General features: G+C 34.0%; 2 protein-coding genes across 5 annotated transcripts in view; one reads left to right on the top strand and one right to left on the bottom strand.

Annotated features, from left to right (window-relative positions):
* Positions 1 to 22843, bottom strand: part of LOC123682997 (guanylate cyclase 32E-like) — a 182272-nt gene that overhangs the window by 65539 nt on the left and 93890 nt on the right. For all 4 annotated transcript variants that reach the window (XM_045621889.1, XM_045621886.1, XM_045621888.1 and 1 more), the window contains 2 exons: positions 2713 to 2895; positions 2256 to 2373 (listed from right to left, as the gene is read on the bottom strand). In XM_045621889.1, coding sequence (XP_045477845.1) covers positions 2256 to 2373; positions 2713 to 2895 — 301 coding nt within the window. The remainder of the gene's footprint in view (positions 1 to 2255; positions 2374 to 2712; positions 2896 to 22843) is intronic.
* On the top strand, positions 18027 to 22533 carry LOC123683002. The gene is made up of 2 exons (XM_045621895.1): positions 18027 to 19103; positions 21676 to 22533. Exons 1-2 carry the CDS (start codon positions 18339 to 18341, stop codon positions 22126 to 22128), a joined length of 1218 nt encoding a protein of 405 aa, XP_045477851.1. The 5' UTR covers positions 18027 to 18338; the 3' UTR covers positions 22129 to 22533.

Genomic DNA, 22843 nt, shown 5'->3' with positions numbered 1-22843 from the left:
ATAATTAAATACAAAAATTCCGAACTGTACGTCTGTCTTTATGTTAATTTAGTTATTCAATTCGTTAACCGTTCATTCAATTTGTAGTTTTGGTTCTTTTGAATTTTTTTCAGTTGGTTATTGATATTTTATCATTTTCCGAATTGAGATTGTATTCTAAGAGAAAAAAAAACGAATATATCATTAAGATACGAGGGTGAATCAAATATAAACGAGACTTTTCGCCTGTCAGGCACGATAGTGGAGGGAGAACGTTTGTTTGTTGTTGGGTAGGTTTGTCAGCAGTAAGAAAAACACGTGGGCTTACCACCACTACCCTCCCAGTGTCCAACGTGACGGTTTCGCAGCAAGAGATACCTCCGTCAATTGCGCAACCTGTTGTAATCAAGTTCTTCAGGTGTGTGAGCGTCTTCTTGCACGATTTCAGGAGCAAGGAGACCAATTTCTCACTCACATTATCACCTGTGATGAAACATGGGTGCACCACTACACCCAAGAGTCTAAACAAGCGTGTATGGAGTGGAGAAAACAAGGAGAACCTGGACTGGTGAAAGCCAAGTCACGTTGGTTGACTGACAAGGTTTTGGTTACCGTTTTTTTTTTGACCAGCGTGGATTGCTGTATCTCGATTTTTTGCACGAACGCAGAACAATTAATGCGACCTACTACTGCGACGTTTTGAGTGAGGTCCGATTTGCATATCGCAGCAAAAGACGAGACCTAACGATCAGGGAAGTGGTTCTTCTCCATGACAATGCTCGCCCCCATACAGCAGCCTTAACTAGGGAAAAATTGGAGCAACTGGGGTGGGAAACATTGGAACACCCTCCTAACAGTCCAGACCTGTCCCCCTGTGACTTTCATGTTTGGTCCTCTCAAGGAAGCTTTGGGAGGCAAAAGATTCGATAGTAATGAGCCTAGCTGCAGACACGACCTGCATCTTTCTATACCTGGAAGGGATTTGAAAGCTACCTATCCGCTGGAAAAAATGTGTTTCCAAAAAAGGGGATTTTGTAGAAAAATAGACTATATTCTTTTTTGCGTTCTAAATAAAAATAAATATGAAAAAAAAGTCTCGTTTATATTTGATTCACCCTCGTATATTATATTGTGCAGGGAAAAGGACACAATGTTGTAAAATTTTTGATATTTATAATAAGGAATTGAAGTAGTCAAGTCTAAAATCTTCAAATCGGCAATTACACCCTTTCTCACTACAACCAAGAAAACAAGTCGAATATTGGAGGCCAGTGAACTAGGTGGAAAAAAACTCCCAAATCGGGGAGGGAGAACGTGCGAGGAAGTAAAGTAAAACAAGTAATTTGCTAAAGAAATATAAGGAAGAAGAAGAAGATAAATTCGTTTGATAGCGCTCAGCCTTGCAGTGTTTACACCAACCATAATAATGGATTATTTCGGATTACTTTTTTCATCTTTTTTTTGATTGAGAGGGAACATAAACACGTGTCAATATTTGAATATTGAAAATACTACAATGTAAATTATTGTTCGAACGAATACCCCATAAAAATCGATGATTTGTAACAAGAAATATCTCCAATTTCGTTTTGAACTGAGCAGTCACGTGGTGGTGTTCCTTCTTAGTACAACTATATTGATGATTTTCCCCAACAAATTAATAAATATGAACCAAGAGATATACCGAAGGTGGGACTTTTATGTGATCTATATCCATATAATATAATGAATTCGAATGTGTTATTTGGTTGTTTTACTTTTACCAGAACCAGCTCTCTAGGTGCTAGTTTCCCCAATTTGGCCAACATTCGACTTTCGAACTAACTGATTATCCTGAAAGATGAATAAAATGACAAACATATAAGCTGAAGACACACTGGTGGGGATCTACAGAGCTCTGCCAAAATCGTGCGGTATGCTATATTAGTAAGGTAAGAGAAAGGAATCTAATTTCTTAAAATAAGTTACATTTTTTTGGGAGTGCCCCATTTTCGTTTTTCAATTGGCACTTCATCAGGTTTTTAGATTTTTTTTCGGTTTTTGCATTAAACGAAAGATGTCAATCCTCAATACAAAATTTTATTTAGAATTTCACCAATATTGGAAAGTCAGATATTTAATATAGGTAACAAAGTTATGGTGCAATATACTGAAATTTCATTTTGGCCAAATATGCATTATAAATGAGTTTGTCTTTCGAACGGTATATGTAAAATGGATCTGTAGTATACAGATTGTTCGGTACTAGTGATTTCCCAAAATTTTTTTTCACTTACTTCTTGTTCGCTCAAAAGTATCAGATACAATATTATCCATTTGTTCAATATATCTGGGTATATAATTTGTGTACTGCTTGGTATCTGTCACAATAAGTCCATAGTAACTTGAGAGTTCCTGTAAAAATAACAAATATCAATGAAATATATACAATCAATTTACCAAATTTGGTCTGAAATTAATTCTTATTAGAATCCATACATGCTGTGCTTAGAAAATCTGAAGACTTTATTACTCGTAAAAAATGTCACTATTTTATTGTTTTCGACTTTGAAATTTTTAGTTTCTTGATGAAACTTGTTAACAGCACGCTTGAAGTTTATAATATGAATATCGATAAAATCAACATATCATATTCAATCCCTTGCGATTAAATATAATATAAATATTATAATAAAATTTTTTTTAGAAATTCCAGGACTAATTCTTTTTACCTACATGAAATATTAATCTCACCTCTATGGCTTCTTTCACTTCACTTCCGGAAGCAGGATGCTCTCCTGAAACAACGACGAATCGGTGCCAATCGAAAGCTCTCAGAAGAGCAACCACACTCTTGGATACTTTGCTGGACGGTGGTAAGGTTCTTGCGAATGTGTAAAATATCCTCTTGTCACTGACTCTCGTGTCGCTGCATTTCTGAGAAAAAAAAATTTAGTTGATAAAATAATACGAATAAGGTAGGCATTTTCGAATATTTGTAACGAAGTAATTAGAAACCATTGAATAACTGATTATTTGATCTCCAAAAAGCTAAATGTTATAATACTCTTCATTATTTTCCTGTATACTTTTCCCTCGTGTCTTGGTTAAATTAAAAAAATATTTAATTGTTTTTAGTTATTAATTTCTAGATTGCCTTGAGCAAATGTTGACTTATCTCTATCTGTATGAGTTATCCTATACATTTATAATAATATTTTAATAATATTATTTATTAAATAATAAATTATGCCCACAACAATTCTGCAATTTTATTCTAATAATTCATAGTGAAACAATAACAAAGCTGCTTTTCAGTTTTCGAACTTGTATGTGAAGAAACTCAGTGAAATCTTGAAAATAATAACATTAACTCTGAATTTGGTAAAGTAGTTAAAATTCTTCGAATTCCACGCTGAAATTTTGAATCGCTCTGAATCAGCCAAATGAATAAACTAGAATTCAAACACTGCAGGTCCATATTTTCATCTACTGCTAATATACCTTATGTTATGTAAATAGAATCATAGTTGCAGTTTCTACACTATATTGCTATATATGATCTGCTCCCTATGTAGGTTAGATGTGAATCTCCAAAAATTATTCAGTGGAATAATCTTTCTTCATCGACATCTACCTTAAAACCATAAAAATCAAGCACCTTTTAAATTAAAACATTTACAACTTGCATCATAAAAAAATTGAAAACATATTTTTCTTAAATGTTGTGGTACCCTATCGTTCTAAATTAATCAATATAAGTGGTGAGAAAAATGTTTTTCATATATTTCTGTCAGGACCTTACTCCAAACGTAAGAGGAAGAAAAAGAAGAAGAAATGAGGTACATCGTTCATTTTATCTACTATCATTTATTGTAATGTTATTGACTAATAAGATTGGTCATAGAAAATCTCAAATCAATTAATTAGTTCAACCTGAATCGGTGATATACTAGCCACCAGACCATTGCATGTGGACGGCAACTTTTCAATAAGGTAATTAACAAAAATCAATCCATTTTTTCATTTTAGAGGTGAATATCTCATACACCCAAATAGGAATATAAAGAGAACGAGTCAGAATATATCAGTACTATTCTGGAATACCCTCTATTCTCACAAATTCAACTATGAAAATATGAATTAATTATATCATGGACTGAAACACATTGTGTTAGTGAATAAGTCCGACAAACTTCAGGAGGTGATTCTGCATGAAAAAATTAAAATAATGACATTATAACTTTTGTCCTCAAATGCTTCGTTTTCCGAGATACGGGGAGTCTCAATTTAAAAAAAAAAAACAATAAATGGTTCACCACTGAGATATTTCAAACGAATAATCATTTTTGAATTCTTCTTTCATGTCATGACAAAAAATCTCTCATGCCTTTTTATTCATATTGGGTGCAAGAATTTGAAAGAATTTGAATTTTTATGCAGATAAATAAAACATTAGCCTACTAGCGTCGCTACTACAAACTGTGTTGAAGTAACGACAAATACACGTTAAGATGTTTTATTCATTGGCATAAAAATAGCGCCCGATAGGAAAAAAGCCAGGAGAGATTTTTTGTCGCGAATTAAACAAAGACTTCAAAATTGATTGTAAGTTTGAAATATCTCAGTGGCGAACCATTTTCTCCTCAAAAAAAATTGAGATCATTACCCGTATCCGCGCAAACGATGAACATAAAATTCTTAGTTGCATGTCAGAAAATGCGTAATAACTTTCTCTTGAAACCCAACAAATTTCATTCGCATATCGAAGCATTTGCAGACAAAAGTTGAATAGGACAATATTATTATTTTTTCATGCCGAAACACCTTCTAAAGTTTGTCGCACTTATTCACTAACAACCTGTATGAATCTCGAATCTCAATAGAATATTAAAATAAAAATCACATCGGAAACATCAAAGAAGCCGCCGCAAAAATCCAGCAGCAGTCGGTAACGCCCATCAAAGAGAATGCCAACAAGCTTAATATCGAAAATATCACATGATAAAAATATGAAAAGTCGACTACTGTGAGGGAAATCACACTCACGGTCGGTTGGAGTTTTACGTGACTTTTTTTGTGGCTCTGCTTCTTGTGGGCTGTTTTCCTCGAAAAAAAAAATACATAGTTCAAACAGCTTTTTTTTTATGAATTCGTAATCAGAGTTTGGATCCTACTAATTCATTATCAATTTGACGTTAACAATCGGTACCCCTCCCTTCCTCTCATTTTAGTTTCCGCCATAGTTACTGAGGTGAGGGGTAGGGAGGGTAACCGATTGTTAACGTATCAATTGATAATAAATTAGTAGGATCCCACCATAGGCACTAATAATCAGTTTCTTTTGATCTGCGTGGTTGTCAACTCGTGTTTCGGTGGTGAATGTTGAGAGGAATAACCACCATGTGGCTTTCCGCGTATAAGTCAAACTTTGGTACCCATTCTTTCCCCCTCTGGCGCTCCTGCAATGACCAAACTTTGTAGGACGTATGAAGTATGAAGTTATACATTCACCTTATCTTCTTTTTTCTCGAAGCAAATAAATAGAGGACAGCACTGTGCGACGGTCGATTATTTTTTAACACAAATTATATTTTACCTCTTTTGTGATCATTTTCGGTAGGTCTTTTCATAAAATTTTTAAAAATATATTAGTGCTTTGTACATTGTACATATCATCTATGTTTTCGCGAAAAACGAAAACAAATTGAAAATATATATTTACTTTTCACAATGTAGATTATAGTTCAAGGAATTGTGAAAACCCCATAAAAATCGGTAAATCTGTAACATATTGTATATCTCTATTTTCGTTTTGGACTGAGCAGCCACCTGGACCTGCTGGTGTTCCCTCTTAATAGTAAAGCTTTTAACACAAATTCTTTTTTCGTCAAGACAACATGAATGAGGCTAAGGAAAGGTGATCAAAAAATGATGAACTAGAGGAAAAATACTTCTTCTGTCTAGTGCATGGCCATCGTTGATTTCACTTTCTTATAATTCACAGGAACTGTATGCCGTATATTCTTATTCCAAGAACCTATTTGGCACACTCATGTTGTTTCTATGTCGGCACAAAGAGAAGCCGACCAGCCCTAATGACTGCATGTGTCTTTCAGTGTCAATCTGGATATTTATGACTTTGATACGGCTCCTTTTTGATGGGAATTAACTTTGTCGGTGTTCCGGCCTGTCGTTTATGAACGAATTATTTTTCATTCCGAATTTCTGAACATGTGATTTTTGTTGATAAATCACAAAACGTTTGTGGCTCTATGTTCATAGCAATTTTTTTATCCAAGGAATATCCATTTTTGGTTTTCTCATGACGTTAATATGTTCACAAAAATTTTGACTGAGAATTGTTTTATACAGGGTCTTTCACGAGGAACCTCACCCATATTTATACGGGAAACTACTGAACGTATTTTCATTAAATTCAGCACTTATAAGTATTTCACGATGCTGATGAAATCTAAAATATTTTCAAGGCATGAGCACCTCCGGTTTTTCCAGAAATGACGTCAACTTCCGTTTTTCAAATTAGAACACCATTTTTTTATTGCAGAAATAGATTCCTTAGAAAATTGCAAGTTATTTTGATGTAACATTTTTCAGTTTTGGTTGGAAAATTCTCTCTGAGCGGGAAAATTCGAAAAAAAAATCTAAAATAGAGCTCCGCTGAAACAAGAATAACTTCGAGGTTTTTGGTCGGAAAATTTTCATTTTTGGGATTTTTCAACATGTAAGATTGATGTATCTACTTTAAAAATCGAAATCGCGATTCATGATACAGGGGGTGAAAAATCGCTTTCAAAGTTAGGGATGACAAAATCGTGAAAAATCAATTTTTTCAAATTAGAACCCCATTTTTTTATGGCAGATATTGGATCTACGTTAAAAAATAATGTGAGTGTATGCATCACACCCTCGCCCTAAAGTGGATATTTTCTGAGTTATTCACAAAAAACTGTTTTTCGTCTTGAATTTTCAGCTATTTCTTTTCCCTTCACGCCAAAAAGATGAAATTTTCAGGAACTGTTACTTAAACCATGTTTTAGATTTTACAACCCTAATATGCAAGAGAAAAAAGTTACAGGTTGTTCCTAAATAGATGGCGAATTTTGATTCGAATTTGTATCGGAAACCTCTTTATTTCAACTAATCGGCCATCGGTTTTCTCTCCAGTGATAAATAAATAATTCCTTATGAACCATATGCAAAAACTTACCATTTTTTACATTCTTTTTTTTCAATGACATCTGCCAAATTCCTCTTTATTCAGTAGCATTTTGTGTTTACTATTAATTTGGTGATAATTCGTATTAAGTTATAAAATCGATCACTATGCCTAATTTTACCAATGAAGATTATTTAAATCTCATTCTACTTCATGGAGAATGTAATAAAGTTGTAGATAGAACGATTCGACTGTTCATTGAGAGGTTTCCTGACCGACCCAGACCAACGAGAGATACCATTAACAGAACCATGACAAACTTGAGAAATGTCGGATCTTTCGTTAAGAAAACTATACACAGAGAAAAAAGTGTAGTAGAAGATGAGAACAACGAAATTACAGTTCTTGCATATTTTCGTGTGAATCCTCAAAATTCTCTCAAAGATGCCGAGATTGATCTGGGATTATCTCAATCGAGTGTTTGGAGAATATTAAAAAACATAAAATGCACCCATATAAATTCAATAGGGTACAGCATTTGAAGGAAACTGATTTCGTCAGGAGAACAGTGTTTTGCGAAGCTATGATGATTCGATTTCAAGAGAATGAAAACTTTTTGGACTGTATAATTTGGACAGATGAATCTAAATTCACAAAGAATGGTTCTTTCAATAGGCATAACAGTCATTATTGGGATGAAGAGAACAACCACCACTTCAGACAATGGAACTTTCAAGAGACCTGGAGTTTCAATGTTTTTTGCGCCATCAAAAATAATGGAATTCTCGATGTTCACATTTATGATGGGACTTTAACTGGTAAGATAGAACACTACACATGTTTGCATTATTTAAAGAATGTTCTCCCTTAGGAGATAGATATTCTGACATATGACTCAAATAATTGAGCCGCTAGTACAGAACCATAATGACTTATGGTATCAACAAGATGGCGCGCCTCCACACAATTCACTCAATGTGTCAAATATCCTCTACAGGCTATTTGAAGATCGATGTTTGGCGAACAATGGTCCACACCTTTGGCCACCACGTTCTCCCGATTTAACTCCTTTAGACTATTATGTTTGGGGTAGGATAAAAAATATTGTCTACTCAACTCCCCTGACTGATAAAGAGGACTGCATAGAACGAGTCAGAAATGCGTTCAGGTTTGTTTAGATTTTTAGATTCATAGTTTTGAAACCCAATTTGGTTTTTAAACACTTTGCAGATCTCTTCCTCCCGATGAAATAAGAAGAGCAACGCACGAAGCATTCCTGAGACGTATAAATAAATGTCTAGAAATTAACGGTCAAAACTTTGAGCATCTTCTCTAGTTATAACTTCGAGAGTTTGCCATGGTTCTCTTAATAGTAACTTGAAGTCGGTTTCAAGAAGGGGTGAAAAATCTAAAACATGGTTTAAGTAACAGTTCCTGAAAATTTCATCTTTTTGGCGTGAAGGGAAAAGAAATAGCTGAAAATTCAAGACGAAAAACAGTTTTTTGTGAATAACTCAGAAAATATCCACTTTAGGGCGAGGGTGTGATGCATACACTCACATTATTTTTTAACGTAGATTCAATATCTGCCATAAAAAAATGGGGTTCCAATTTGAAAAAATTGATTTTTCACGATTTTGTCATCCCTAACTTTGAAAGCGATTTTTTCACCCCCTGTATCATGAATCGCGATTTCGATTTTCAAAGTAGATACATCAATCTTACATCTTGAAAAATCCCAAAAATGAAAATTTTCCGACCAAAAACTTCGATGTTATTCTTGTTTCAGCGGAGCTCTATTTTAGATTTTTTTTCGAATTTTCCCGCTCAGAGAGAATTTTCCAACCAAAACTGAAAAATGTTACATCAAAATAACTTGAAATTTTCTAAGGAATCTATTTCTGCAATAAAAAAATGGTGTTCTAATTTGAAAAACGGAAGTTGACGTCATTTCCGGAAAAACCGGAGGTGCTCATGCCTTGAAAATATTTTAGATTTCATCAGCATCGTGAAAACACTTATAAGTGCTGAATTTCATGAAAATACGTTCAGTAGTTTCCCGTATAAATATGGGTGAGGTTCCTCGTGAAAGACCCTGTATAGTAAGGTTAAAGCCTAACTATTATAGGCTATTAGGTTAAAGCCTAACTATATTAGCTGTATATATACAGGGTAACCCAGGAAGAATGCGACAAATGGATACATAAATAAAGGTCATCATGGAGGACTCGTATCAAGATCGCTGTTTGCTATATACAGGGTGATGTTAATGTTATAAGTGAAATTTCACAGTTCATTAACTAATCGACCGAATAATTTCAAATTTTGAAGTGTACTCACTCTATTATCGCCCTCCCTCAATATTTCTGAAATCGCTAACAAATCAGATCCGGACTTTTTCTATTTTCGGAAATATTGGATCACCCTGTACGTCCACTTTATGATTCTTTCCCGAATTTGTAACCGCAAATAATCCATTCATAGAGAAAATTCAGAAACCATTATTGACGCCGTCATACAGGGTGATCAATAAACATATCAGTAGAATTAAATTAGAATTTTGCAGTTCGCAATTCCTGCCCTCAAAGGAAATACCTACTTTCTTCCTTTTCCTTTTTTTCCAAATCGGATCTGTTGAAAAGATATGGGCTGTTGGAAATTCATAAAAAAATATTACTTTCAGTTATATCTAGCAAATGGAATGGAATCAGACGAAATGATTTTCGGAATATGGTTTTTACTGATATGATGAATCTTTTCTGAACATAAAATCCCATCAAAATCCGGTATACTACGAATCGGAAAAAATAGTAAAGGAAAAAGGTTTTTCTTTTGACCTCAGGAATCTTCGGTTGAAACTCTGTATAGTTTATAATTAGCTGATAACTGATTTCCATTCTTTGAAGAAAAAGTAGAGAGTTATTTCTGAAAATCTGACCAGACCAAGGCAACTGCACAAATGTAGCAAAAGTATTTGAAGTGCAGGACTTATTTTCTTGAATTTTTTTTACGGAAATGTCAGGGGAAACTTCTCATTAGTGCAGCATAATTTTTCACATATTTTCATAACAAAAATCGAAATAAAGATGTGCTGGGATGAGTTGTTTTTCCAATTTTCGAGTATTCCTGTGAAACCCAAAAAATGTATGACATAGGTGCTGGCCTAGCATTTAAATGAATTGTGTGATATTCAGTACATGTACTTAAAATTTAATTCATCCGTTGAAACATGTTTTGGGAAATATATCCCCATTTCGTATGTAACAATAAAAACATCGATGTTACAAAGTATCACAAACCTAATACAGCACCATTCAGTACAAAAAAAAAATCGAAAATAACGCTTGTCTTCTTCCACTATGGTCGCTTCAATACCACGAACATGTTATATATCCCATTTTACGTTGTAATCATCCGTTTCGTGAATAGTTTCACAACTCTTTCGTTGACACCAGTCGATCTCCACACATAACTAACTTCGATTGTGCTACATTACCCATGTCAACTAGGAAAAATCATTCATTTCGAGAATATTTGCACGACTGTTCCGTTGACATGTCGCGTCCACTAATCTATTACCCAAAAGAACTGTTCAATACACAATTATAAAAAACGAGACTCACACATGTGATTTTTAATATTAGTCCACCAGCACTGGATGTCTATATTATCTTCCGAGTGGTTTATTCAATGAAAAAGGTCCATTTGCTTCCATCGGACTGACAATCCTTTTATTATTGAATAACACGAAAACTCACAGAATTGCAAAAATCACTTCAAAGATGCACTTCATTCTAAGAAATACAAGCATACTGAATGAAGAATACTGAATGAAAAATCGTAGTTTCCAGATTAATAATCAGACCATTGAAGCATTTTTAACTATTAACTCCTCAACATCTCGAATTGATGTGAGTGTTTTAAGTCATGTTTGTTGTTGTTTTTGTCTTACTGAATGTATATCAAAGCTCCCTGAGGATGGTCATAATGATGACCGAAAGCTAGGATGGTACAATAAATGAGATAGGTCTTATAGAGTTTGACTACCTCACCCGATATCCTCGAATTGTCAATTTACTGTAGTCGATATAAATAAGTTGAAAGTTGAAATACAAGCAAGGATTGGAGAGACGTTTTGCAGAGAGTTCTTGCATTCTATCAAAGCATTGGCATCAAGAGGACCATAGAAATATTTGTCTGAATAACGGTTATTACATGATGATATTAATATACAGTCTATTCAGGAATTATTGACATCGAAGTAGGCCATGAACGTCTAGTCGCGGCTTTATTTCTGGTTACAAAAATATCACTAAAAATTGCTATGATTCATCATAGAAATAACCAGTTTAAAATATTTTCATCATTTTTGTATCCGAAAGGGTACTACGAAGGGACGCATACAGTCATGATTTCATAAATTGAAATTCAGATAATATAACGTAAAAATATAGTGAAGTGCTATCTCATTTCAAGGAAATCCAATGAAGAGTATTTATTCATTTAAGAGTCGCCCATGAAAGATCTCATTGAAGATCATAAAAATATGCATATTCCTTTTCACCAAAGGCTCTTCAAAAATTGTTGCATTACTGATGGACACTGGATACCAACCTGCTTGCAAAATTCTTATCAAATAACTCTTATGGATCATTTTAACTATGGTGTCTAAACTGGTGAAGAAAACAGAAAAAACTGGTTGATAAATTTAAATAGTGTAGCTTAGTGAATGGAAGAGCCATATCATAATAAGACAGAAATAAAATTCAAAGAATCCATTTAGTATATGAAAAATTTTGACATCACAGTTGTACTGTAACTTTCAAAATTGGAACCAATTCATCAGCCGATGTGTAAATTACTTTCTAAAGTCACTATTTATTGAAACTGTTCATGACATGAATGATTGATTAAACTTGTATGAAAAATATAGGTACTATTTGTACTCGAGTTTTCTGTTTTTTATTGAAATGGTTTTATACTAGTTTCTATTAAATTACATAAATTATTTAGCCCATAACAGCTTTAACTCACTCACTAAAAGCATTTTCGCATGAAATTATTTTTAATTTGTCAGTTTTAAAATTTTATTGCATTCTATTATTATCTTCAAGTGGGTAAGAGGTGAAGAAATTCTTGAAGTTACTCTTCTGAATATATTTTTCGATTAAATACTCAGTACAAATTCTATAAAGCAATTGAAATTCATAAGATTTTTGGATTATTCATTGAAGAACAAAAAACAGATATTACAATACTTAATTTCAATATAGAATATAAATAAACTATAGATGCAATGCCAAGACTTTGTTTAGCAATCCAATTGTGAAATAATTCTCTCTTCATAGATTTATATAATCCTCATGATCACCACTGTCAAAACAAAATATCCAGGTAAAAATCCAAATATCCAGCATTCAAAATAGTGCTCCTTCTACTTTTACCATGAATATACTTGAAAGACATTTTGTTTTCTTTCTAGAGTCCACTGTTGAATAATGCTGGCATTTTCAAATAACCAAGTTTCCTCCAGATAAATGAATTTCACATTTTGTTGCAAATATTCTTTGTATTCACCATAAAATCGTACTCAACTTATTTTATTTTTCTGTTTATCAATAAGAATTTTCCTTTTATTAACTGTTTTGAACTTGTAACCAATCAAGTTTATGTAATGTTGTCTTTGATTGATTAAAATCCACATGCTTTTTGGTCAAATTTCATCCAGGCTGATATATTGGTTGCTTTTGGCTCGGCTTTTGGTAACAATCAAATCATTCAATAATTCTTTGAAGGTGAAATCGTATTGCACAGGTTTTCTTCCACTAATAATCCAGGTTGTAATGACTTGCCTTCTTCTTTTTTCAAACAGTACTGTGAGAAATACTCGAATAAACTAATCAATGTGTGTTTGAAATTGATACAACTTTTAAGTTTCAAAATTTCTTCGATCAAAACCAATAACAAACTGAAATCTAACCTCCTGTCGATGACATTTCCAATGCCAACCCGAAATCTGCAATTCAAAATGTTACTGAATGAGCCAGTACCAACTTAATTTCGATTTTCCAAAGCCACCCGGGATGTCAATAATTCCTGAATGGACTGTATACAATTTTCCATCGAAATTTTTTTGTATTTATTGACTCTTGCTTTGCTCAGGACTTCTACCTAAATTATAAGCTATATCACAGAATCCATTGAAAATATTTTCAAGTTTTAATTGTTTATTGGCTGCAATAAACATTACTATTATTATCGAGTGCTTCCGCTGTAAACCAAGTAATTTCACCATATTTCAAAATAGTGTAAGATCCGAGTCCTGTTTAATTCATTATGTAAGAATGACAAATATGCATATCACTCTTGTTTGCATTAAACGTAATGTTTCCGATTTTTCTCAGACATATCCAAATACATAATTGTCGCATTATGATAAGAATAATATTGGTTCAATACACGTGCTAATATCAAACATCGAAAAAGTATCAGGTTAATTTGGACATATGACGTGGGAGATGTATGCTTTGTAATTAGAGCAGATTTTATTGAATAGGTTCGATAATACATTCAAATGAAAAAACGAAAACAATTGGTACATTAGGAGCAATTTTTTTGCAATTAAAGTAAATATTGTGAAACAGAATCCTGAAAGTTTAACATAGCATCTCCCGGATTATTCAGATGTTTTAAAATTTTGTTGATTCTCCTGATGAACTCAGTTGTTAAGTCTTACTTCATTCTTTGATAGTTTATTGGTCGGTTTTGTTTCATTCCTAGATATTTATAAAGATCGTCCGATTTCATTGCTTCTATTTCCTGTCCATTGGAAAGAGCGATCGGTTCATCTTGGATTTTTCCTCGCACTACGCTAACAGTACGACACTTGTCCAGTCCGAATTTCAACACCTCGTCTTTCGAAAAAATTTCCACCAGTTTGACCACAATTTGCAAGTGGATTTTGTCGCCTCTTATAAGTTTTAGGTCATCCATGTATAGCAAATGATTGAGTGCAATAGTATTTCTATTGCCTTTGACATTAAAACGTTTTTCAGTAGCATTCAGTTGTTTAGAAAGGGGGTTCAGCGACAAGCAGAACCATAAGGGACTCAATGAATCTCCTTGGAAAATTCCCCTTTTCCCAGAAAGATTGAAACCTAGAACTTCATTTGAAGGATCAACGATTAGACTTTTGTTGGAGACATTACAAGAACTCCATTCCGAACGCCAAATTTCCTTGTCACTTTCATTAGATTGAATGAAGGTATTAATCCACAAAGGTTTTCGTGTCTTCAATCTGTCAGTTTCCTTTCTTATTTAATTTCTTCTATTTTCTACTGTTGGGAGACTTTCCTCCCTACTTCATGTCACTTTTTTCTTTTATTTAGTTCTTTGAAAGAGGTATTTCCTCTTATCTGTCATTCTTATTTTGATTTGTAGTATCTTTCTTAATTCCTTATTTTCATGCTTTTTTAGCGTCTCTTTTGTCTTCTTTGTTTGTTTGTTGACTATTTCCTCAATAATTTAAATTTTCAGTTCTTCTCTGATTTGTTGATTGGTTATATACCATGGGGCGCCATGTAACTCCTGCATACCTAATGCTTGGTATTAGCACTTTTTTTATTATCTTTAGCTTGTTTTCTAAAGAAAGTTTACTTTTAGGGTTGAGCAGCGGGTACAGTCTACCGTGCAATTGTCTTGCCTTTTTCTTCTATGTGTGTGTTTGTTAAAATTCATTCTTTCATCCAGTATAACTCCCAGATGTTCTGCTCCCTTTTTCTCGGAAATAATTTCGGGTGATTCATCGGAGACACGAGCTGACACGAGTAGGACTGAACAACTATTACGTACGGCCGAAATGAGTACACTGGGGAATACAGGGTGTCCGGGGAATAACTGTACCTACTCTTACCAGAGATAGAGTTGGACTAGCTGATTACTGATTGACTGTAAAAAAATAATTTCTGGATTTCCCTAGAAAGATACAGGGTGATTTTCCAACTTCATGGAAATACTTAGACCATCATAAAATCCAAACTTATTGACGAATAGTATTGAAACTTGGGAGATTATTGGTACATGCTAAGGTCGAGTCAGAACGATATCAATTATTTCATTATTCCAGGGCCGGACTCATTAATCTTCATTTAGAGTGTTCAGGGTAAAAAAAACACTTTGTATTTCGAATTACAAATAATTGATTCGCTTTTCAGAAAGAAGCTAAATTATGCTTCAATTTGCGGTATCGCTTAAAGTTGTCACATCAACAATTATTTTTTTATGAATTTTTGAATTTGGATAAAGTTCGAAAAATTGAATTTTTCACCATGAAGAGAACTGAAAATCTCATGTTTGAATATAAAATACGAAAGTATTAGTAAAAAATTTTCAAAAAAGTTCAGAGCTTTAATAAGCACATTCGATAACGAAACAATAACAAATGAAACAAACTAAAATACATTGAAGAGTACCTAATAAAAACGAAAATAGGAACGAATGAATTGCAGAGTTAACGTTATTTCAGAAGTGGTTCGAAATGAAAACCATTAGCTTGTATACATTTCTCTTGCCGAATGTTCAAATTGGATACAGCCTTGCGAATCATATCGCCATTATTTCTTAAAATATCGCAACAGTTGATAATTCTGTTCATCAGTTGTTCTCTTGACTGGATTTCTGCAGAATATACCATATCCTTCAATTTTCCCCATAAAAAATAATCTAGCGGGTTGAAATCTGGAGATCGAGGAGGCCATGGAATAGGTCCTCCTCGACCTATCCACCTATTTGGATAGGTATTGTCGAGGTAACTTCTCACTTCCAAACCAAAATGAGGTCCAGCTCCATCATGCTGGAAATAAATTCCTCTAATATTTATTCCCTGTAGCATGCCGGGTAAAATATTTTGTAAGATCTCTAGATAAATCGCACTTGTAAGGCGACCGTCAAAAAAATGAGGCCCAATCAAATGTTTGTTTATCACAGCACACCAAACATTTACTGAAAATTTATGTTGTGAATTTCTCAGTCTTATACTGTGTGGATTATTTTCGGCCCAAATATGCGAGTTATGAATATTGAACACACCGTCTCTGGTGAATTGAGCCTCATCACTGAATATTGTTCTGTACAAAGTGACTCTGTGATTTGCTATCCAATGTGCAAAATTCAGGCTTAAGACATTATCGCCAGGTTCCAATCGTTGTACCTGTTGTATGTGGTACGGGTACATATTTTCCTCTTTGATTATTCTGTGCACCTTATGCTTCGGCAAATGTAATTGTGCACTTACTCTCCTTATACTAGTTGAAGGTTGTGCTTGAATTAATTGGAGTACTTCATCACTTCTTTCTAGATTCCTTTGGCGATCCTTCTTCCTATCTGGCACTCTACCATATTGCGCTATACAACTAAATACTACAGAAAATGTTTGGTGATTGGGAATTCTGCGCGACGGAAATCTCAGACGATACTCTCTCACAGCAGCTCGACTATTTCCCTCACATTTACCATACACGAACATCATATCAGCATATTCTCTATTTGTGAAATTGGCCATTTTGGTAATTCCACTATTTTATAATAATCAAAGCACAAGCAACAAACAACAATCTCAAATTTCAGTTGTCAAAATGTTTGAAGTTTATCACAGAATATTTTATAGGAATTCATATTTTATCTTGAAGGAAATTTTATTTTTGTGCATTTTTGATCTTGAATCTTTGAATCTAGTAAGATATTTTGTAACATTCTCCCATACTGAAAAGCATATCTCCTCTTTCTCAGAGTACTTCTGGGGTGGCCACCCAGTATATCAATAAATTATTATAGTCTTCCTCACCTTCAGTGACTTTTTTAAGAAAATCTATTATTTATTTTCGAACACCGCAAGATGACAAATCCTGTTCAGGTAAATAAATTTAAATTTTCGAACATTATCCAAATTCAAAAATTCATAAAAAAATAATTGTTGATGTGACAACTTTAAGCGATACCGCAAATTGAAGCATAATTTAGCTTCTTTCTAAAAAGCGAATCAATTTTTTGTAATTCGAAATAAAAAGTGTTTTTTTTACCCTGAACACTTTAAATGAAGATTAATGAGTCCGGCCCTGGAATAATGAAATAATTGATATCGTTCTGACTCTACCTTAGCATGTACCAATAATCTCCCAAGTTTCAATACTATTCGTCAATAAGTTTGGATTTTATGATGGTCTAAGTATTTTCATGAAGTTGGAAAATCACCCTGTATCTTTCTAGGGAAATCCAGAAATTAATTTTTTACAGTCAATCAGTAATCAGCTAGTCCAACTCTGTCTCTGGTAAGAGTATGTACAGTTATTCCCCGGACACCCTGTATAGTTGGAAAAACCAGAAAAGATCGCATAAGGAACTCGGCGATAAGGGAAGAATGTGGAGTGGTAGACATCGGGAAATTCGTCAGGAAGAGACGCAGAGAATGGAATGATCATGTTGGTAGAGCGGGCTATGAAAGACTTATAAAGATAGCACGAGATCGAAAACCCACTGGAAGGAGATACGTAGGAAGACCAAGAAAAAGGTGGCTGGAGAGCTGGGTATCCACCTCGGTAGAGACACCGTGAAGAAGAACAGGTTACGACCTAAATAAAAGAGGAAGAAGAAGAAGATTCACCGTCATGTCCTATTAAACGATTATGGAAAACTAATCACAATTTTGTGTTGAAAATTTGCATGTTGAGGTTTGAGAGAATATTCTTTGTCCCTGGAATATTTTCAGGTCTCTACAACTCCCGGTTATATCGGGATGGCACACCTAGTATATATAGATAGCTTCGGTTTTTTGATTTGTTCATTTGTTCCTTTGGTGTCTAGAGTGTAGACAAAGACAGCCGAAAAACTGATATAAAAATTGACTATAGTTGGCTTCTGAAAAATAGCTCATCAAGTGCGAAAATATTTCTGACAAAACAAATTAGCTGAATATTATAATGGCTTTTAAGATATTTGATAACGTCTGAATAGGTATTGTTGTCGGAAGCAAGTCCATATTGTTTGATTAAATAATGAAATAGTATGTATCCGTATGGCATGAATAATCAAAACAATTTTCTAATAATCTTGACGCGAGTGAATATAAAAGTAGTTTAGTAATGGCATGATATTCTAATCTCGACTCTACGAGTTCACGGTATACTTCGTTGATCATATTCATACCATGAGTTCCTCAAATACTGATTCTGTGCTCAGTGTTGTAGTTCAACAGATGATGATAAACAAAAATATCGTGGACTACGAGTTTGACGTCGATGGAGGTACCTCCAGATCAGATGGATTCTTAGGGGATGTGATATTTTTTCATGTGAAATATAAGAACAAGATAGATTACCTCGTTCTGAAAACAGGAAAAACGAATGAAAATGTTAGGAATCTTGTGGATGCTGATACTTTATATAATAGAGAAATTTGTATGTATACAAAAGTTATTCCATTACTAGAAGAATTCGCCAAAATCAAGAATAACACAGTTTTACCAACATTCATACCCAACGTTGTATTCCACCATAAGGAAAGCCTTGTCATGGAAAACCTCAGAAAACAAAATTTCCACATGTGGAATAGAAGAAAACCTATGACTTTAGCACACCTTGAGCTCCTGTATGAAAATTATGGAATTTGGCATGGGGTCACAATGGCATTCAAGAATCAAAAACCTGAGGAATTCTCAAAATGTATAAGTGGTTGGCGTGATTGCAGATTCAGATTGAATAAAACATCAGGTCTTTCGCGGCATCTCAAAAGAGAATTTTCTGAAGTAATGAGAAGACTGGCCGATAGGAATAGAAGTGATTTAGTTGATGTTTATAAAAGTTATATTGATAAAATAGATCACGTGCTGTATAGAAGAGACCTCAAAAAAGAAGACATGCTGATAATTAGTCACGGTGACACTTGGTGTAATAATTACTTGTTTAGAAATGAGGTGAGTGATTTCAGTGATCATTATTGTTTTATATAATTCGATTTACAAGAATATTTCTCATACTAACTGAAAAAAGCAAGTAATAAAAGAGTATGACACATCCAACATCACACTCCAAAATGTCCTACTCACTTGGCATAATCTATGAATGAATGAAATCCACTATGACGCACCGCACCAAGAGAAAAACCAAAATGAGAAAGTCACCGATGAATAATAATGGAACATATTAACAAAAACCGCAATTATAAAATTATTCATAGCATGCTTCCACATTTATTATATTATTTCAGCTAGTAAAGTGAGTGATCAAACTTTTCGTAGACAAACTTTCAATTCATGTAAATTTGTGGAAAGTATTAGTACGCGACTCCCTATCATTCACCAGATCGAATATATAGGAGGATAAAACTTGAAAAAAAAAGGAAAAATATTAACAATTCTCTTCATGATAATATCGTTCTCTTCAATGTTTTTTTTGCAGTTTTTCGACATGAAAGATAAAGCGTTAAAATAGTTTTCTTACTAGCATTTCAAAAGTATTACTTTCCACACCCCTTGACGTTTGGAAAGTACTAGTTTTCCAAATTCGTGCGGAAAAAAGCCCTGCTATTCACTTTCCTCACGCATATGCATGCGGAAAGTGAATAGCAAGGGTTTTTTCTGCACAATTTTCACCAATTTTGTAGTGATTTTAAACTAAAGGGTGTTTTTTTTAGGGCTATAGAATTTTAAATTGCAATAAAACAACGATGGATTATTCGATTGACATGAATTTTATTTCTCCGCAAGATAATCTTGTGGCATTACATTTTAAATATGATTTCTGGCATATGACCGCCACGGCTGGCTCGGATGTAGTTCAATCTGGACGTACAATTTTCGATGACTTTTTCTAACATTTGTGACCGTATATCGGCAATAACACGGCGAATGTTGTCTTCCAAATGGCCAAGGGTTTGTGGCTTATCCGCATAGATCAATGACTATAGCCCCACAGAAAGTAGTCTAGAGGTGTTAAATCACAAGATCTTGGAGGCCAATTCACAGGTCCAGAACTTGAAATTAGGCGGTCACCAAACGTGTCTTTCAATGAATCGATTGTGGCACGAGCTGTGTGACATGTTGCGCCGTCTTGTTGGAACCACAGCTCCTGGACATCATGGTTGTTCAATTCAGGAATGAAAAAGTTAGTAATTATGGCTCTATACCGATCACCATTGACTGTAACGTTCTGGCCATCATCGTTTTTGAAGAAGTACGGACCAATAATTTCACCAGCCCATAAAGCGCACCATACATTCAGTTTTTCTGGATGTAACAGTGTTTCGACATAGACTTGAGGATTAGCTTCACTCCAAATGCGGCAGTTTTGTTTGTCGACGTAGCCATTCAACCAGAAGTGCGCTTCATCGCTGAACAAAATAAAATGGACGTAGTGCGCGATACGTATTCCGCACAGAACCATTATTTTCGAAATAAAATTGCACTATTTGCAAGCGTTGTTCAGGCGTGAGTCTATTCATGATGAATTGCCAAACCAAACTGAGAATAAATCACGTGACAGCTGTTAAATCGGTCGCCATCATGAACAGTAATGCCAACTTATAGTTATATACCTCGAAATAAAACTCCCGTTATTTCAATGCGTTGAAGCGTGTGTCGTTTCATATTGCCATATATTGGCAAATTATTTTCTCACTAAATGTCAAAAAATGAAAATTGACTGCTGCCCAGATAAATTATTCAAAATGAAACCTCTTATTGAATAACTCTTCACTAATAAAAAATCAACATGTATCCTTATAAACAAGATGTTTTATAGTTATTTATGCAACAAGTGCAAAAAGTGAACACTCGACGTGTTGTCCAACTCGGCCTAACGGCCTCGTCCGACAATTTCACGTCGAGTGCAATAAACAATTTTTGCACGAGTTGCATACAACATTTTTTCTACGTTCATGCAAAAAGCAAAAAATGATTTATTAAGATGCGGCACTAGGTGTAGGAAAATGAAAAGCGCAACTTGAATACTTTATTATTAATATCGATTTGCATTGAAACAGGAACTAATACGTTACGAACAATTTAACTCAAACTTTATTTTTACCCTCAATGTTGAAAGTGAATGAACAATTGGTGCAATTTTCAATATGAATATTTCGTAGTGAAGTACTTTTTAAATCCACTTCTTGATTTGTTACTGCTGAAAACGTACTAGTACCATAGTATAAGGAAAGGATTCTTTATACTATACTAGTACTTGGTAACTGTACATCGTTATTTCCTTCAGGCTGAAATATTTGTTTTGCAACACTCAGTTTGTTTGCATGTGATTCCTCTACGTATCCCTCCGCTACTGTCGACGATTTCCATCCGCCGTGTCGTTTGAGCTCTAGTAGAATGACAGATGAGTGCAATAAAAACTTTATTGCACTAGTGCAATAAAGAATTTCTTTTTCCACTAAATATAGTTCAATAAAGTTTTGCTTTCTGCATGAATGAAGAAAAAATATATTATAGACTATTATAAATTGCGGAAATACCAATAATACGATATTATTTTTTCCAGCTTCCCGCCGAGGAATCCAAACCAAATCGGGTATATTTTCTAGATTTCCAACTGTCCAGACCTGAGTCCCCAGGGCTAGAAATGAGCAGTATTCTGTACAATATGGGAGGCAAGGACTCTTTCAATAACACCGATAGGCTGCTCAAAATCTACCACAGTAAATTATCAGAAACGTTGAAGAGATTAGGAAGTGATCCAGAGAAATTGTTCACAATGGACGACTTGAAGAGGCACTGGAAACGATATGCTTTTTTCAATGTTTTACATAGTTTCATTTATTCAAGAATTTCACTGTGTGATGACGATGACGCTCCTGATCTAAATCAGATGGCTGAGAATGGGGTGGATTTCGATGGCGTTTTTTTTTTCGAGATGAAAAATATGGATTTGTTCTGGGACAGGGTTCTAGAAATATTCATTCATTATGGAGAGATGTTGAAAGAGCCTATATGAATGAATATTTCGAACATATTTCACAATTATGCATTGCGAAAAATCAATTTCCTATTTAATTACGTTCTTAAAACAAAAAATATCTTTCATTCATTTTTGTACATAAGCATAGTTTATTTTGAATTCGATTTTATTGTCTAACTCAAAAATTGAAATATTGGTTTTATATTTCTAAGTATGAATTTTCTATTAGATTTACTCACATGCATATTGAGATGCATAGGTAATCAGAATGTGTGTTTGATTTAAGCCCAACCAGCTGATTCTATTGTTGAGAAATATAGGATGAGTACGGATAGATTAGAGAAAAAAATTCAATATGGAATAATTTCAGTCTTAAGGTTGTAGACTACTTTGCACTGAAACTGCAATTCCGCTAGATGGAGCTACCCGAAAATTTTTGGTTGATTTGTACCTGACACACCCATTCTACTTGAAGAACCGCCTGTTTGGTATTTATTGCCCCTAATAAAATCTCAACTCTCGATGTAGCCCAGCAAAGAGTAAATTTGTGTTTCTATAAACTTTAGAAATTCAGTTCAGTTCATTATTATTTTGAAAAGAATATTGCAATTTCTAAAACTTTTATGACATGAAATTTTCAAGGAGGTATGTATACAAGAATGGCTTCACGAAGCGAAAAATGTTTACTAAAATTTTTTTCAAGTTGATATTAATGAAGGAAGTACGAGAAAATTTTCTTAATCAAGAATTG

This window comes from Harmonia axyridis, chromosome 6, assembly GCF_914767665.1.
Source record: "Harmonia axyridis chromosome 6, icHarAxyr1.1, whole genome shotgun sequence".
In the NCBI taxonomy this organism is placed as follows: Eukaryota; Metazoa; Arthropoda; class Insecta; order Coleoptera; family Coccinellidae; genus Harmonia; species Harmonia axyridis.
This window is presented reverse-complemented; position numbering and strand designations above follow the sequence as displayed.